Source organism: Synchiropus splendidus, chromosome 12 (assembly GCF_027744825.2).
Source record: "Synchiropus splendidus isolate RoL2022-P1 chromosome 12, RoL_Sspl_1.0, whole genome shotgun sequence".
Classification (NCBI taxonomy): domain Eukaryota; kingdom Metazoa; phylum Chordata; class Actinopteri; order Syngnathiformes; family Callionymidae; genus Synchiropus; species Synchiropus splendidus.
In genome coordinates, this window is record NC_071345.1 from 9453878 (window position 1) to 9473352 (window position 19475).

The 19475-nt window shown below is 42.8% G+C and overlaps 1 protein-coding gene across 2 annotated transcripts; it reads left to right on the top strand.

Annotated features, from left to right (window-relative positions):
* The first annotated feature begins 833 nt into the window (after positions 1–833).
* Positions 834–13859, top strand: LOC128768456 (single-minded homolog 1-like). 2 transcript variants are annotated; one of them, XM_053881347.1, is made up of 12 exons: positions 834–1008; positions 4840–4916; positions 4996–5085; positions 5654–5762; positions 5866–5951; positions 6621–6820; positions 6928–7034; positions 8061–8208; positions 11984–12140; positions 12202–12586; positions 13120–13430; positions 13500–13859. In XM_053881347.1, the coding sequence occupies exons 1-12, from the start codon at positions 834–836 to the stop codon at positions 13857–13859; spliced, it is 2205 nt and encodes a 734-aa protein (XP_053737322.1). The 2 variants fall into 2 exon arrangements, with proteins under 2 accessions (XP_053737322.1, XP_053737321.1); XM_053881346.1 differs by having other exon boundaries at positions 13120–13859.
* Positions 13860–19475: the final 5616 nt, after the last annotated feature.

The window sequence follows — 19475 nt, forward strand, 5'->3', positions numbered from 1 at the left end:
TAAAAAACGCAAGTTATGAATTGAAAATGAATTATTGCGGTGGATTTACAAAATTCGAATATTTCATTTTAACTACTGCTTTTTATCGCTCACGGAAATTTGCCACATTTAGTGTTATGTTTTAAGTTAGATGCAAAATCGACCATTAAAAACTGAAAGATTTTAGGTACATCTGCAATATAGTTTAGTTGCCACTTGTTTGAGCTCGGATTTTTTTTTTTTTTTTCATATTTTGTGTATGCTATTGTATAATTCTTAATATAAGAATCTATTATAGAAAAAAAATAAAGAAAAGGTATCCTTTTTTTTTATATATATATATGTGATATTAATATCTATTTTTCGCGACATCTGTTACACAGGAGATTTTTTAAAGCGACATTTATTAATTATTATTTTGCTTTCTTCCACTTATTGCTTGAATATAGACGAGCATTTTAGATATATTCCAAAGTAAATATTAATACTCAAAAACACGGATTTATATGCCACATAAAATAGATATGAATAATTGCAAGGTAAATAATTTCGGAAAAATAAACAAGGCAATAAATACTACTTTATTTATGTAATACTTTTGGAAATGTATTTCAGTCAGAACGTGATAGCGGTCCAGTGTCAACACACTCGCTGATTTAAAAGGTTACTGAACTTTCCAACGTCCTTGTCCTCAGGTGATGGACAGAACCCAGCGGTTCCGAGGCTGCTGCGTCACAGACAGCGTGTTGGCCGCACCAGTCCGCAGCAGCAAGGATGAGTAATCGAGCCGCACCGGATCGTGTTCGCGTTGAGACCCCGACAGCAGACCAGGACGGAGATTTTACGGTGCCGAAATGAAGGAAAAATCCAAAACGGCCGCACGGACTAGACGGGAAAAGGAGAACAGCGAGTTCTACGAGCTGGCCAAGATGCTGCCGCTGCCGTCGGCCATCACGTCACAGCTGGACAAAGCGTCCATCATCAGACTGACCACTAGCTACCTGAAGATGAGGATCGTCTTCCCGCAGGGTGAGTCTCGAACCCAGGACACCTGGACCCACGCCGATCGCACGCGGGCCTCCAACACCACGCTTGTGTTTCCACGCCACGTCACGAATTGTTGGAGACATAAAGTCATAGTTGTAATCTCATGAGTGAGTGCGGTGTGTGACGAAGACGCGTTTAGATCCAGTTTATGCACGGTTATTATTATTATTATTATTATCATTATTATTATTATTATTATTATTATTATTATGCTCTAAGTGGAGATGTATTGTCGAGTTTTCAATTCATATTGTTCTTAATATTGCTTTTTTCTTGATGTTGAAATTACTTGGGTTCGTGTTTTCCCCATATATTCTTTTTTTTATGATTTATCACCTACCATTAGCTCCCTCTCATGATGAAAATACGTTTTAAAAACAGTAATGAAAACGATGATAATAATAAAAAGTTCTTTATTGTTTTACAACGTATATTCCAAAGAATTTAATGATGCGTTTATTTTAATAATTTTTCTATTCTAGCAGTAGTGGTGGTGGTGTTAGTAGCAGTATTTCTTCAGCAGTGAGCTAGATATTTCCCAGCATTGTTATGTGTGAAATATCGCCTTCAGAACAAAATCCAAAAAGCAGATGTGGTACCATCAATTAATATGTACTGTACGCAGCTCACAGCAAACCAGCTCATGGAATATTTCTGTGCAATAATAACTGTCTGTTTCATCAGCTTTAATTGTTTTAATGATATGAATTACATTGGAGCTACTGTATTTTAACATTAACTGGAGAATCCGAGAAATAGTGGATCGAATTGACTTTTTCAAATTATTCTTTAATCCTAATTGTACCTCTAATTTTATTGACGGTAAACTTGTCGTGTGATTTTGAACCTAAATGAAACACATTATACTCATAAGCAAAGTTCCGTCAATAACTTAACTATCTGTAATGCAATAAATATTTTTAAAATGCTGTATTCTTTTTACTTTATTTTAAATTATTTTTCACTTTTATAAAATCATATTTTATTATATATTTCTAAGCTATTTATATTTCACATCCCGTGCTGAAACAGTCTTTCAGAGCGATATTACTTTTTTTATTATTTCTATCAGTGGACGGAGAAAGTGTGGATTCACATGAGGGCCATAAATGTGACCTGAATTTCACAGGCGTTCCATTAACAGCCAATAACAGCCACACAAAGCTTCAATGCATCTTCAGTGTCTTCCGGGCCGTTTATGTTCCACCCTATAGCTGCAATAGCTCGGCCTGACACGTTATACATTGCTGCCAAATTGAGGTTTGATTTCATGGAAGATCGTTTCTTGCAGTTACAAAAGCCATCAAGGTTGTGTGTGTGTAGAAGGGTGTGTGTCTGCAGCTTGCATGGCTTTAGGTGATTAGAAGCCTTGTGGGGCCTTTTTTATTCCTAATTGATGCGTCGTCTTCTCAGTCACGGCGTCAGAGAAACCTGCAGAGATCTGGAAAAAAAAAAACGCTGGCACATTGGATAAAATAACAAATGCTCTTGAGCGTGGTTTGGTCTTGGTAGCATTACTTCCTTTAGCAGCCCAGAAACTCGCCGTAGGACTGAGTGGGATTTTCACTGTTGCTCTTGTTGTCCTCATCCTTGTTGTTGCCATCTTGTCATTGTCCAGTTGTTCTTGCTGTCATTGCTAATGTTGCTTCAGTTAACCTGCAAGACTTGGACTGGAAAAATAGGGAAGCCAGACTTTGGAAATGAATAAAGCTGAAAACACGAGTCTGAAATAGACTAGGTAAACTTGTAAGCTATTAGCTGACTCTTTAAACAAGGATATTTGAAAGAGACTTTTGGAACTAGGACCCTGATACAGATGCTATTGGTCTATTGAATGAACATTCTCCAGTCGTACATTACCAGCTCTATATGGGCCTGTGAGCTCCTAGTTACCACCTCATCGCCCCCATTCTCTGCACCCACCATTGTACTGTTAGGGTTGGGGTCACCTTAACTGAAAAACAACCATTCAATAGACTGATGAATCGTGCAACCTGAAGCACTTACTGGACGTCGATTTTATGACTTAGTTTTTTCCCCATGTTCATCTGGCAGCAAAATTTAAAAATGGAATGGATGTCAACACCATTTTCAAATGGTGTATATGATGAGTGTGTCGTCTTGATCTTAGAGTCTTCTGAAGGATTCAGACATGTTGGGCATCAACGAAAATATGAGTCACTGTTGCATAGAGTCAAATCAATGCAACCCCTCTCACGTGGCTGTGCTGCATCGTCATAGGGTTGGTAACCAATTGCCACGTGCTTCAACCAACAGCCAGTGAAGATTGAGCGTAGGACAAGAGCAGGCCAGGAAATGATGACCAGTGAAAATGAGCTGCTTGGCAGACGTCTGCACTTGTTTATTTTCTATGTCCCATTGTTTTATTGTCTATTCAGCTATTCCCAGTCCCACATCTATGTTTCCAACTAGATGGTCTCAGTTCCATGCAGTTTTAGTGATGTGTTTAAGTGTGCATCAGATTCATTACCAACTAAAGGATTCTGCAGGTTGTTACACGGACTGTGAAGCTGGAATTTCCTGCGTCACACAAACACATCACAGTGTCAGCTGCCCCCGGCTCCAGGCCTCCCACTACCTGGAAGACCATTTTTAAACATAATCTGAGATGATCCGAGTCTTGATCGGAAGGCATTTTAATCCAGAAATGAAAAATGGGTTAAATATGTCGACACCTATTGTTGCAGTACCTTGATAATACACATGCTCCAGCAGATCATGTTTGAACCATCTGACCACAAATAATGCCGTCTGTGATCTTAATAAAGTTCTTACTGTCATGACCTTAGAGCAGAGAAGCTCAATAGAAATAATTCCTCTCATGTATCTCGGCAATATTTTCGTGTCGGTGCCTAATAATAGCTGTGGAAAAATAAAATCTCTCAGAGCGGTGATGCTGAACAGCTGTCCTCACATCAACCTGCAGAAAAGTGAATTTAGATTAAGTTAGATTATTCTTATATGAATCTGGAAAATATTGTTGTAAAATTCAATACACTTTCAATTTAAATAAACAATAAATATAAGGCATAAAATGAGCGCTAGCACTTGTAATACCTAAGTTTGAGTCGGTCTACGTATATATATCATAGTACTCCATGAATAATCTCCAAAAATAAGAACAAAACTAAGCAAAGCTGTGGGCTTGATTCCAAAATATATATTAGTACTATTTAAAACCAAAAGCAGTTCACAAACAGCAACTGCCTAAACCATATTTAATATAATATAAATAATAATATAAAATAATGTGGCGATACTAATGGAAACCTGAAAATAAATATAAACATCGCAAATCAAAAGAGAGCATTTGGCATTAGAGATGAGAATTCCAGATCAGGACACACCTTGTCTCTTGCCCTGAGTAGCTGGGATACACTGTACTTTATATAAAATCCTCATTAAGATTATACGTCAATTCTTCAAATAAAAAAAAAAACGGACTTATCAATAACCAATTTAATAGACATCTTGTTTACACATGTAAATATATTTTTCTTTTGTCTATTATTATCATTATTATACAAATTAATACAAGCAATAAAGCCTGCTTATATAGAACTTTTTAGAATGAAATCAAGAAGATATTACATAAATTAAATCCTATGAATATGAGTATTACACTCAGAAAGTATTGCCAGTAAACTGCCACTAAAAATGACCTCACATCACCACACCATGTCCTCACTTGATTCAGGCAAATCTGCAATGATTTATCGTAAAAGGAAAATAAAATCGGAAAATAAAATCTAGGATGTTTTGGTAAACAAATAACTGAGAAACATTTTACAGGTTTGGGCGAAGCTTGGGGTCACCGATCGAGATCGCTGGATAATATCGGACGAGAGCTGGGGTCGCACTTGCTACAGGTGAGTCGGCCTATCGCCGAGTCAGCATTCCTCAAGACCTTCACCATGACATCTCTCTCTCTCTCTCTCTCTCTCACAGACGTTGGACGGGTTCATCTTCGTCGTAGCCCCGGACGGGAAGATCATGTACATCTCTGAAACGGCATCGGTCCATTTAGGATTGTCTCAGGTCCGATTTCTCTTCACATGAATAAAGCTGAAAACACGAGTCTGAAATAGACTAGGTAAACTTGTAAGCTATTAGCTGACTCTATAAACAAGGATATTTGAAAGAGACTTTTGGAACTAGGACCCTGATACAGATGCTATTGGTCTATTGAATGAACATTCTCCAGTCGTACATTACCAGCTCTATATGGGCCTGTGAGCTCCTAGTTACCACCTCATCGCCCCCATTCTCTGCACCCACCATTGTACTGTTAGGGTTGGGGTCACCTTAACTGAAAAACAACCATTCAATAGACTGATGAATCGTGCAACCTGAAGCACTTACTGGACGTCGATTTTATGACTTAGTTTTTTCCCCATGTTCATCTGGCAGCAAAATTTAAAAATGGAATGGATGTCAACACCATTTTCAAATGGTGTATATGATGAGTGTGTCGTCTTGATCTTAGAGTCTTCTGAAGGATTCAGACATGTTGTCTGAATCCTTCAGGATTGTCTCAGGTCCGATTTCTCTTCACCATCCCAACATTTCATCTCCAGACCAATTCATGACGTGTCATTGTCAACAGGTAGAGTTGACCGGGAACAGTATTTACGAATATGTTCACCCTGCGGACCACGATGAGATGACGGCGGTTCTGACGCCACACCAGCCCTATCACTCCCATTTTGTGCAAGGTACCGGAACCTGGCCATCCTTGAACCCACTGAGGATATTATATATTATTAGCCTCCTGTTATTCTGCTTGTGTTGTGTTGAAGACGCTTGTTTTTTCTCCAGAATATGAAGTGGAGCGCTCCTTCTTCCTGAGGATGAAGTGTGTGCTGGCTAAACGGAATGCAGGCCTGACCAGTGGGGGATATAAGGTACGGAACCACTAACTGAAAAACACAACCATAGGCTCCAGTCCGCCACCTACGCCTGCAACAAATGACTATTTTGATAGTCATAAATAGTCGACTAGTTGGAACATCGTAGTGTTCTAAAGAGTGAATACAAAAAAAGAAAAAAATGTATGTACATTTTCAATAGCACTTGAATTGTAGTAAATTATGTTTTGAAATTTCAGATTTTAATTTTAATTGTTCAAAAATGAGGTGTGAAAGGTGTGCGCCCTTTGTCAACAACAGCCCTCCGTCAAGCCATCAAATACGTTTCAAGACATTTAAAGGGCAGTTTTAGTCAGCGCCGCATCTAAATTCAACACTGCCGGATTCACGAGCAGGAACACAGCACCCTGCAACAGTAGAGGCTTACATTCAAACAACTAAAGATCTAAATGAAAGTGTTGCGGAGTCAGATCCAGAAAGTCTGTTTCTTACTTCCACTGATCTGAACGAAAACATCTGCTCTAGCAACTCTAAAGGACAGTAAACATCTGTTCAGTATTTTCACATCAACTTCTTAAGCAAATTGTTTTCAGACCACTAACCACTCTCCCATGTGGCGACGCCTCAAAACTGCCTTTATATAAACTAGTAAAAATTGATTTAGCGGCACAGCTATTTCCTGATATTTACCCACCGTCTCCCCAGGTGATCCACTGCAGCGGCTACTTAAAGATCCGCCAGTACAATTTGGAAATGTCCCCCTTCGAGGGGTGCTACCAGAACGTGGGCCTGGTCGCCGTGGGACACTCCCTCCCCCCCAGCGCGGTGACCGAGATCAAACTGCACAGCAACATGTTCATGTTCAGAGCCAGTCTGGACATGAAGCTCATCTTCCTGGACTCCAGGTCAGTGACCACCATGGGTTAGTGAAGCGCTAGCAAAGAAAAACAACCGACCCGCATCTGACAAACACACTTACTGACTGCTTGTTTTAATGCTGGCTCTGCCGCAGGGTTGCGGAACTGACGGGTTACGAGCCGCAGGATTTGATTGAGAAAACTCTGTACCATCATGTCCACAGCTGTGACATCTTCCACCTCCGCTGTGCACACCATCTCTGTGAGTGACAATCCTGCTCTGTCGCCTTCTACACAGACCCTCTATCAGACTGGCTCAGAGAGCCACAATATCTGCATTGCTTTTTTAATATTGCTTTTCATCAGCGTGATGGAAAATAAAGGAGAAAAGGTTCGTGAAGCTGAATTGACCAGATTGATAAGTCAGAACTGTGTACTAGTACATGCAGTTATGTACTCACCAATACAGACTACTTGCTCCATTACACATAAAGTCACTTAAATGTAAATTTTTATCGCTACATAATGGTCATAAACTGATATTCAAAAACATGCTGTCGCAAAGAGGTACCTGTTTCATGGTATCGGTGGCCATTCTATTAGTATAAATCAGACCGATACCGATAACAGTATCCCCAGTGAAAACGATCAAATCTTTGTTTACGTACTGAGTAGTGGTGCAGTTTATCCGAAGCCATTTTGACGTTAATCCTTACCTCACTCTCCACACCAGCAGAAGCTTCCACATAAAAGTGTTGTTGTGCAGACAGTGTGGAGGCCAGAGCAGGCAGAGACCAAGCCTAAGACCAATGAGGAGGGCGAGACCCTGATCGAGACTCAACTGAATATAGAATAGTTGTGTAGCAATGAAAGCATTTCAGTTCTTGATTTATTTTTAATAAGCAACCACAGTTTCTTTAGAAGTGAAGAATTAATGTGTGTGTCTATATGACTCACAGAGTTTTACTTCTGTATTCAGTTGGGTCTCAGTCTTGGTCTTGGTCACTTTGAGCTCTGATCTTGACAAGGTCTTGACTACAGCGCATTGGGACACATTCCACACACAGTATCGACCCTGAAGCGCCACACATGCGCAGGGAGAAGATACAAACGCCACACCAACCGAGCCAGGTTCAGTCCGAACTGACACTGCAATACTAAGCACGACTTCCAGATCACGCAACAAAAGCATAGAGTCCAAGTCCAAGCAAGACTCCAGACAACATGGCTTCCGATAACCGCTAAAACAAGATGGCAACTAAGCAAAATAAAATGTCTTCCCCTCCAGTGCTGGTCAAAGGTCAAGTCACAACCAAGTATTACCGCTTCCTGGCGAAACATGGCGGCTGGGTCTGGGTCCAAAGTTACGCCACCATCGTCCACAACAGTCGATCGTCGAGACCCCACTGCATCGTCAGCGTCAACTACGTCCTCACGTAAGCAGCGACTCACGCTTCTTTTGATCCTTTCCAACGTCTACAGTCATAACCTTAAAGAAGAATATGACCTTTTCCACTCAATTTCCACTGAAATTCCCAATTTCACATTAAAATACAAGCCAAAAACATCTTGAGATCAGGTGGATTTGCATCACTAAGCTGAACAGTTGCGCTGCATAAGAAAAATCAAAATCAAAACACCAGTCAATGTTACTTTAGCTAAACCAGAAAACATAATATCCCACTGAACTCTCGTAGTTTTTTTGTCAAGCTATCGATCGTCACCCAATATGGCTGCATATTTTCTGGGAGAAACCATCCTGAGGACCCTTTTGCTAAACCTTCTCCGCTCTTCAGTTGCGCCAGGCTCAGCCGTTGTTATGACAGCTCCAACCACACTTGGGCCCTTGGAGACAAACAAGACAAACATCAGGGTTCAACCCCATCAAAAACCTGGACTGTCACCATCGATCCAGACTCTAAAGAAAGCAGAAATCGATCCGATGGTGAACTGGGAATCAATAGCCATCTCATAGATGTTAGATTTCCCTTGTTAGCTTTAGATGATCAGCACCGCACGTGTGTTTGCGCGTCCAATACATGTGATGGTCTGAGGCCGGCCGCCTGCCAGCCTGAGGACGCACTTCACATATTGATCCCATCAGTGCAGTATGGAGGGAACAAAAGGGACTACATCAAAATGATGCGGAATATTTCGCCGCTTTATTTGTCCCCAACATTCTCTCTCTGAGGGGGATTATTAAATCAGCTTGTACAAACACTACTACAGCGTTATTTATCAACAGCTGCGAATAAAAGAGCTGGAATTATTTATCATTAAATGGATGAAGCACACGGAGAATAGAGGAGAGAATGAGAAGTAGTGATGAAGAGGGATCAGTCGCCGGTGTCATGAGCCAGGAAAAATAAATGACTTGACAGAAAAAAACACAAAGATGCTATTAAATATATAGAGTATAAAGATATACCTTGTTTCCGTCTTTACATTTATGAATACATCACAACTACCAATTGAAATTATTACTATCAGATCAATCCAAAATTTAAATAAAAAAAAATTAATAACGAATGAATTAGTCAAGAATTAAATTCAAGTATTTGAGTTATAGGTCACTAAATGTTTCTAGTTTAAGAACCGGACAGTGGCAGGTTATTTTAACTCTTGCAATGCTGGAAAAGTGTCTGCTTTTTCAAGATGTCAAGCTACTTGAGCAGTGGGATTTATACTCTGGTGAATACTACGGGAGCTGAAATGAAACCGATGGGTGTCGGCATCCACTTGCACTTTTCCAAAAGTACAGCAAAGACCTGTTGGTAGTTTCGAGTAACTGTCTTCTCAAAGAAACTTGAAGTTGAGATCTAAGGTTTTCTCCCCTACTAGCCACCACTTCCTACTGAATGGATCACTCTGAGATCAACAGGATCCTCCGCCAACTTCTCAAGCTAAAAACCAATTTCAAACAGTCGAAAACTAGACCTCTTTGTTTTGGTCCAACTGAAATGGAGCTCAAGATCTTGTCCATGGTTCAGCTACAGCTGATGATGGACCAAAAGTGTCACAAACCCCCCCAAGATTCCAAATCTCCCGTGTTGGTGCCTGACTCAAAAGAGAGGTGAAACAGGTGTGTCACATACAGTAGCTGTTTCTCAAAGGCTTTTTCTAATCCATGACCCGGTCTAGAAACAAAGTTAGCACCTAGTCCTGCACCGATAACAGTACACCACTCTGATAAAACCGGAGACTTCCCCCAAGACAGCCATCAATAAACCATGTTTGAGGGTTTGCCAGTGGCATATTTCAGACACTAGGTGCTCCGACGTTGACCCCGAGGTGGGACTTGTCTAACACAGCTGAGTTTGCACAAAGGTCTGGCATTACTGGGCCAGACACCAGTCAGCCAGGGGCACGGACAGGAGGCAGCACCGTCCACTGTAACTATACCTGTGAGAGCAAATAACGCTCACCGTGTGCACTTGCTCAACAAACAGCACCTTCCCCAGGAGGTGTGCGACATCAAGGCCCGGTCACATTTAGAGTCATATTAAAGAGGCTGGGCTGCGCGGGGTCAGGGAGGGGCCACGGGGGTTTAAAATGCCAGGCAGCTGCTATTACATACTGTCGCTGTGATAAGTTAAGAATAGGCTCATGTTTGCTGAACACTTGACACAGGAGACTCTTTCACCCCCGCGACAGCGACACCCTGACCGAGTTCAAACAGCGGACAGTGGGTTAAGACGTCGCAACAACGACAACGAAAATATAAACAGCAAATACAGCCGGGATCAATGCGAGGCCCGGTAGCTCCTCGGCTGTATCTTGGCTGGACTGGAGAGTCGGGGCAAGTGTCACTGAGAGGAAAAGATTTGGGTAATGATTACACAACACAAATATAATGTCTAACTGTCGACAGCTTCCAAACTGTGAGAACTGTCTTCAATTGCGGGTCTCACTCTTCCGTGACGGCGTTTCTTCGCCATATCTGAAATCTAAACTAGCAGTTAGCGCTGGAGGCTAGTTACTATTATAGCATTGTCAGACATGATGGTGTTTTATTGAAAAAGAGTGACAACATTCCCATACAATAATCGTTGAGCTAAGTCAATAACGTCTCCAGCATTACTGTCAACCACGCAAAATAGTGCCATCAAATAATTTAATCGGCCGATATGTGCTCAGAAGGACGCTAAAAACATGCCATTTTCCATTTCTAAAGTCACATTCTTTCATGAATGAGCTTGGAAAAGATGGAATTTAAACCAATACATTTACTTTTTCATTCATTTACAATGTCATAAATTCTGCTCCAGTCCACACCAATAGCTCTTCAGTGTCGGCCATGACCGAGCTCCTGGAAATATGCAGGCCTCCTTACTGTATAGCGAAGGTCTCACTGAACTCAAAGTCGCCTTCAGCAAACCACATTAACAGAATTTTGGACGCTGCCTCCAGAGAGTAGCACTGGATGGTCCACATCACAGCGGAGCTCAGAATGGCCTAAACTGAAGGCTAAACCTGCCGGACACCAGCGCCTTTCTGCTGCCTTTACATGCCACTTCTAATAACTCTGAATTACAGCCTGAAATAAAAGACAGCAAATGCTGTTGACAGCGACGTAACTCGCCCAACCAGTCAGTATAAAAGTACGCTAATGAAAGTTGTGATTATAATGGAGATTTACTGAGAGAGAGAGGCCTGTTTAAGCAATTAAGGAAGAAGTGTCGCCTAAATTAGGACTTGAACATTGCTGCTCTGTAGACTGAGATAATATTTAAAGTCTCTCCTCAAACAATGTAATTATATGATACAGTTGCTTCGCATAAGCACCACCAGAATTTTAATCCACAGCCTGCTCTGAGATGAATACGGAAACATTATGACCAGGGATCCCTGCCCCCCCCGTGTGTTGGCTCAATCCTCACTTTGTGCTGCACCAGACCAAAAACACCCTGACAGACTGGAGGAGTTGCTTCTGTTTTGCCGATTAACATGGCTTACTTTGCCCTTAAACACGTCATAACTTTTGCAGCGCAAAATGATTCTTACTTTCCAGGTGGCTGTCCAAGTCACGTGAGTTGTCTGTCAAACATTAGTGAAAATTCCTGCCTCGAGAAAACAAACAATTGCTCAAAGGCGGAGGCGTGTTTTGTGGCCATTTGAGTTCACCTTATACGTCAGCGCTTGCCATACACTTCAGAGACGTTCGGCTTCAGTGGAAATAAACTGAATTTTAACGTTCATCTATATTCAAAGGGAAACGGAGTATAAGGGAATGCAGCTGTCGTTGGACCAGATGAGTCCCACAAAGCCAGCGTTCCCCTACGCTGACAGCCACAGCGAGGACAGGAAGAGCGCCAAGTCACGCCTGAACCAGACGAAGGCCAAAGCCAGAGTGTCGCCATACCCACAGGTAACAAGTCAGCGGCAGTCAAAGGTTTGTTCTTCTCTAACGCCGAGTTCTGCTTTATCAGTTTTCAGCGTTTAATCCAGAGCGCTCTGAGTCAGACCAAGACAGCCAATGGGGAGGAAGCCCGCTAACCGAGTCGGCTTCACCGCAGCAGCTGGATCCTACCGAAGCCACAGAGGCATCCTGCGCCTACCGACTGTATCCCGACTCCAGCTCACTGTGCTACGGTCTGGGTCTGTCCGAGGAGGATCTCGCTCATGCCCAAGCCCACTCACATACAGCTACCTGCGACCGCGTCCGGTGCCAGGGTGGGCGCTACTTCCTGGGAACCCCCCAGTCGGGGAGAGAGGTGTGGTGGGATGCCACACGCTCAGTGCTATCTCTCCCTAAATGCTCTGTGGAAAACAGCGAAGGCTACGGAATCACGTCGTACCACGGAGCCATTCACGGTGAGGTGTTAGGGTTGAGACCACAACCATCTGTCTCTGGAAATAACCTTGGCCTTGCTTCTGCTGGTAGCTGTTTTCCAAATGTTATTATGGCTAAAGCAAAGTTGTTTACGGCGTTTCTTGCCAGTGTGCTGATTGCTACCATCTGTTCACAAAATTGCCTCCAATTGAAAGGCAAGTTATTTCACGTTTCACATCCTCAAACAGGGAAACATCCCCCACTGTGGTTCTTCCAAGACATTCATTCTTAACTAAATTTCCCATTACACAGACGCATCAAGGTTTTAGCAAGAACCAGTCTCGGGGTCTTTTGCTCGCCGCAGTACCCATGTGGGAATTTATTTGGTGTCACAACGTACTCAGTTTCTTGTTTCAGTCGTGTTAGACTTTATAATGTGTGCCGGTGGGGCCACATCAGACCCTTTGACAGTATACATCAGAAAATCCTTAATTCACTTGAGAAACACAACGCTCTGACTCATAGGGTCGATTTAAGATTTTTCAGGTGCTTATCGGGCTACTTGTCTTTGCAGGGCGAGGTCACTGGGATGAGGAGAGCGTTGTGAGCTCACCTGATGGCGGAGGGTCCACTAGCGACTCTGGCGAGCGTTACCACGGCGACCACTACCGGGCGAGTCCTCGAGAGCCGAGTAAGATGGAGACCCTTATCCGTGCCACGCAGCAGATGATAAAAGAGGAGGAGACGCGGCTGCAGCAGCACAAGCCAGCCCTGGATATCTCCAGCCTCGCCAAGGCACACAGCCCGTGTTTCCCCTCCCCTCTGACCCATCACTCCCAGCTGAGCATGCCCAGTGTGGTGTGTCGCGGTCCAGGAGCCCCCAGCATCGACCTGCCCTCGGAACGCCTCCATCATCGGCAGGGAGTCAAAGTGCAGGGCCCCCATGACAATGACGAAAACACGTCCAGCCCTACATCAATGTCTCGTTTGAGCAGCCCCAGCTCTGACGGGATGCTGCGGTCAGGCCTCTCGCTCACGAAAGACTACATGCAGCCAGACTTGTCCCCTCACCCGCCCCAGTCCCAGGGGAGCCCTCTGTTCTATTCAGCCCCAGAGAGGTCTTTGGACAGACAGGCAGCATATGCTTTGACTGGCTACTCCCTGGAACACCTCTACGACCCAGAGAGTCTGCGGAGTTACTCGGGTCTGGCCTGCGGCGGCGTCCCTTACGACATGGCGTCTCATGTGAGGATGCAAGCCGAGCAGATGCAGGGACACAAGGCCACCTCTGTTATTATAACCAATGGGAGCTGACAATATCGGACGCATGTGGATGCTGTTCTCTGACTTGAGGAGGCTTCAGTGACGTGGTGACTCGCCAACCACGAGCTGCTTCACCCAACAGGAATGGCCGAGGAGAATGACGCTCTTCGTAGTTTGAGTCCGCGATTTTGAGCACCGCTTTCCGAAACTAACATTGTAGTGCTGGGTGGTATCACCATCACTGTATTCATTTCCATGAGCAGCACTTGAGATGTTAGTGCCCAAATTTGAAAATGAACAAAAACTATTGATCAGAATTCTTTGTGCTAACTGACCCAGTATTTATACGAAAGATGCATTCATGGCATTGTCAGAGAAATCCATCCATCCGAAGGCAATTTTCTTTTTTCGTGTCAAGGCATTGAAATAGTTTGGCCTTTCTTATAATCCCAAAATCTCAAATAACTAAACACAGATCCATTTTAGGTATTTTAATCTACTGTATTTATATAAATTATTCCAATGATACTTTAAGTCTTTCTCATTAATATTTTCACCTAATATATTTATATACAAAAATCCAGTGTCATGAACTTAAAGCTAGCTTATTGTTATGGTTTAAAAACAATGTTTGGGCCAAAACCTTTTTTTACTTCTCTGGTCTTACATTAGCAATGTTCCAACATCAGGCATCACTACCGCTTGTCCGAACCCTGGTGGCGGGGTAACAACCAGAGTGACAAGACTCCCGCTAGGTGGCGTAGTGGAATGAGATATATATATATATATATATATGTATATATATATGGAGGCGTTGGTGAACCTAAACAGCTGTTAATGTCAGTTTGGCTGAACCATTTTGCCGTCAGCTGCAGTCTGATAGTCTTGTACCACTTGAAGATGCCGTAATGTTGACTCTTTCAGGTGACAAAATCTTACGTATCTACTCTAGGAAAACCTCTAAAACCCAGAGAAGAAGGTCATATTGACTCCTTGTCTCCAGGAGTTCATGGCCAAAGGTGGGGCGACAAACATAAATCACCCCTTAAATATGCTGAAGGTTCGTCCCCCTTGTTGAATCCTGACTTCTATGGCCTTTGATCCCTGGGATGATTCAACTGAAAAAAACAAGGCAACTCAGCAAGGGACTTTCACCCATCAAGAGTTCAGCGGAGCCCCAGATGAACAGTCGTGTTCCGAAAACGTACACTGTTTGAATCCTCATTTGTGTTGACTTGTGTACCGCCCAGCACTACACCATCAGGTTAGCAATGTGGCGTCAGGGCAAAGAGGACGGGTGTTGCTTTAGCCCCACTAACTAACGTCTGGCTAATGATTGATTCAGTGTCTCTGGTCAAAAACCTTCCACGCACCACCGGCTGTGGTAGTTAATCTGTCCAACACATGATTTTCTCCTGGCAGTAAAGCAAAAGAAGTGTTGTTCCGTGGCCCCTTCTCCTGAAAAGTCTGTTGCACAGACAGTAATGTTTGACACGAGAGGTGCCCCGGGGGAAAGCTTGGCGCCCCACCGTCGTACGATGTCAATGTTTCCTTGTATTTATTTGTTGGTGAGCTGTTTGATGTTTGTGCCATTTTTCCTGTCCGTAGAATCTTCAGCGGTGCGATCGGGGCAGCATTTGCGCCCCGATATTTAACCCCTCGTGAAGACGAATGTCCAGTATGGAATGTGACATGTAAAACTGCACCAGACGAGAAGAGACCATTGTAAATGTGAAAAGCCCTCGAGTCGAAACGGCGACGATCGTTGAAACTTGCCCATGTATTCAAAACATCGGAGCTGTAAATATGAATTTGTTTCAAAAGAATGTTTACAAATCCTCCCATGTCCTCAGCCTTGTGTTGCCATCTGTTGTTCAGCGATGTTTGAAACGCCTCTTCTCGTCCAGTCAAAGGACGATATTTGGAAATATGTCAAATGTGCTTAGATTATTTTTATTTTATTTATATGTAAATATCATCGACTTTGGAACGATACGCGACAGGATTATTTATTCATTGGTTTGAACAGTCTCCTAAATCCGAATACAAGTGTCAAACAAATCGTCTTTTGTGGTGAATTTGGTGATTTATTTATTTATTTTTTGGACTGAAATTGCTTCAGCAGAGTTCAACCGTTTCACGATTCGATAGGTCTGAAATGCCCCTTGAGCTCCTGGTTCCAGATTATGAGGACGTGTCTGTTGAGCTGCCTCACGTTGCTCCTGTTCATCACCAAACCAGACAACATATCTGAATGTTGAGGTTTATATTTGAGGCCTTAAGCTCTTTAACTGCGCCAATAAAACCCCTGAAAGGTCTCCATCATCTGTGTGCCTGACATGCAGCTAAGATTTCCCACACCACGTTGAGCAACCTGGACGCCAGAGTTCCAGACATCGCTGCCACTTACCGGCCAGTTCTGACATTTATAGGACAAAGTTGCCAAACAAACCACATCGATGCATTCGGAAATCCTGACGCAATACTTCCAGCCACCGTTTCCAGGGTTTGTTTTATTAATCTAGCTTTAATTATTGTTTTTAGATATGATTTTTTTTATATTGTCATTTTTTTTACTTATTACTATGTATTATATTTGATGTATATTTGATGACCACACTCATTGGGACATTAATAAATAGTTTTACCGAGCACGAGAGAACATAATTTTTCAAAATTAATTATTTCAAAAAATGAATTATTAAATTAGTTGAATCTGTTTGTGGTGCTATAAAGGATTGTGTTTATTGCTATTTTAAAATTATGTAAGATTTGAGTCGCAAATATGCAGGGTAAGATTTATTGAATGTAGAGTAAATTAAAATAAAATAAAAAATACAATAATACATAATACATAATAACCTTCAAAGTCAACGTGACATTGAAATTATAATGTCATAAGGGGGTGATATTCTGTGCTGTGGACTAAAGCACTGAACTATAATAAAAAAATGGGCATTATTATTTACAGACAGATATTAAATATTTTTTATTAATATAAATTCTAAAAATGGTGCCAACCATTACTCGAGATTTGACTTGTAAAAATGTAAAACGATATGACATAAAAAAAAGTGTAATTAAAAGAAAATAAAATATTATGTTTTTCAGCAGCAACCAATTGACTAGAGTCTATGTATATGTCGTGTACCAGAACAGAGCAACATCCTGCTTGGCTCGCACTGAACCTTGTTTATAGATCATGATGGAAACAAATACTATAGATGCTTTTCCAAACCGCAGCTACATCACCTCACGCCAATCCCAAAACAAATGTCTTAATCCCCTCAGCACAATTACCGTCGGTTTACTTTGGATGCTGCAGCAAATAAAAGCTGCGCAGGAGTGGGATTTGTTTACGCTGTAATTGCTTCAGCAGTTATAGCAGATAAATATGTTGGCAGTGTGGCGGCGTCGGCTCGGAGCTGAGGTAAACAAAAGCTTTACAGACTGAAGCGAAGGGCTTTTGCTGACGCAGGAGGAAAAAAGATTTGATATTTGGAGAAAGTGTGTGCTAATGGCGGTGCTGAGAATAGGCCGGGATGTCGGCGTGATTGATTTCAGGCGCGGGATTGAGGTGCCATTGCATATTCATACATCAATTAAAGTGTTGCTCCGCCAGCGTCGCCGTAATTCAAGCCGACACTTAGCGAGGCGTCATCCTTATGAAGCCACTTCAGAGGAGTTTGAGAGAAAAATGTTTCAGCATGTTTGCTGTCCGTGTGCACTTTGGAACGCGACTACAACTGTTTAATAATTCAACGCGCGGACAAGCTTCGATTCATGAGCGCTGTGCGCCTCATAACACGTCAGCGGGGAAACGAACAATAAATGTATTGTGGTGAGGATAGACGGCGGTTCACTTTCAGACGGTGATCGCCCTCATTTCACAACTTCCAGGTGCTTGCTCAGCAACCGCAGGCTGGACCTTCAGGTTGTTATTACAATGTTTAGAAATGGTTTTAAATAGCCGTGTAAATCGATTCAAAATGCGAGGTTTCCGCCAGGATTTCTTGAAACAGTGGTCCTTCCTCTCCCTGCTCCGACATGCAGCCAGCTCTATATGCAAGTCACCAGACCAAGTCACTTAAATGCACTCGTCGACAAGTCTTGAAGATTCACACGCGAAAGCTACTGACTTTTCCAAAGCTTTCATGAGCATCACAACATGAACTGCAGAAATAAAGGAAGCAAATTCTGTTTCCAATGGAATGTAGCATCGCTTCTTATTTATCACGTTTCAATTGTGCGTTACGGGGTGTGTGTGTGTGAGGGGAGGGGGTGGTGTTTCCTGTGAATCACTAGTTAGCCAAGCGAGGACAACAGAACCCGGACGTGAAGGGGGAAAAAAAACAACATCCAGGGGCAGTTAGTGACACCTTCACTGCACCAGAACTCATTTAGATGTTCTGATTGGGTGGAGCAGGATATTGAGGTCATTCGGTCGATCTGATTGGTTGCGCTGGGAGAGCGAGGTCATTTTGCATAAGTGGAAAGGAAATGAACTTTTCCTCGCAGCGTCGCCGCACCTGCCTGAGTGCGTTAAGTGATGTTGATTATCCCTGTGAGTGAGGTTTGACAGAGCTCACGCGGTTCTACACAGTACATCAGTGGTGCATCAGTGTACTTGACCAAGAGGGGTGAAACTTTGACGTTTGGTCTGGAGAGCTGAGGACCTTTAACTGGAAATTGATGAACCAGGAGTCCCAGTTCGTGAGCAGCAGATGAGCATCATAACAGCCACAGCAGAGTGAACATGGTGGGGGGGGGAGGCGACATGCTGTAGCAGCCACTGACAGGACGTGATCAAAGACGGCTCCAGACTCCACTTCAACCGGACCTGATTTCACTCTCCAATGTCCAGTTCAACTCTCAGAGGATATTTATATCAGGACATTCCCGGACACAGTGTTTGTTCCGCTCATCTGTCCAGCTGACTGACCTCTGTGTTCAAGAGTGATATCCCACCACAAACTTGATTCATCCAATCTGGATTATATTTAGACAAGATTATTGCCCTGAAAATTCCGAATCTAATTTTCAGAATCAGAATCAAATTTATTGCCATGGTCAGTGGGGATCCCACCAGCTAGGAAAGGAAGGAAGTGCTGTCAATAAAATACAGTGGTGCCTCGGTTCTCGACCACAGTACGTTCCAGTGTCAACTGAGTAACGCTCTGTCCGAGACAGTCACAGTAAATGTAGCGGGACACGTCTGCATACAGAGGCTGCGATATACACAATAACAACAACAGCGTATCGTGGGTCAGATGATCGGTCCGCGCACGTTATGTTTTATCGGGAGCGTCTGAAGGAATCTGAAGCAAAAAAAAAAAATCTTGAAATTTTTGTTCGAACTCTGATTTGTTTGAAAACCGAGGTACCACTGTAAAACAAAACAAAAATTCATCTGTATAATCTAAGAGTTATCATTGGAAGCAATGGGCTCAATGGCGCAGCAGGTGGCAGCAGTGTTCCGGAACACGCTTGCACAACACACACAGTCGGAGATTTTGCTGGAATGACGGACAGAGAACAGACTTATGGACCGAGACAGTATTTCAGAATCAGATCTCTGTCCTATCATCAACATGCCCTGAAAAAAAAAATGAAATCTGTTGACTTGTTTTGTAATAGTTTTGCAAAGTGACTGAAGGCGTAAATAAG

What these genes read in the sequence shown, in the direction of transcription:
- LOC128768456 (XM_053881346.1), top strand. Translation starts at nt 834, where the DNA reads ATGAAGGAAAAATCCAAAACGGCCGCACGGACTAGACGGGAAAAGGAG. An exon ending in CTCATCTTCCTGGACTCCAG is followed by an intron (nt 6,821 to 6,927) that starts GTCAGTGACCAC and finishes GCTCTGCCGCAG; the next exon opens with GGTTGCGGAACTGACGGGTT. An exon ending in AGCGTCAACTACGTCCTCAC is followed by an intron (nt 8,209 to 11,983) that starts GTAAGCAGCGAC and finishes CTATATTCAAAG; the next exon opens with GGAAACGGAGTATAAGGGAA.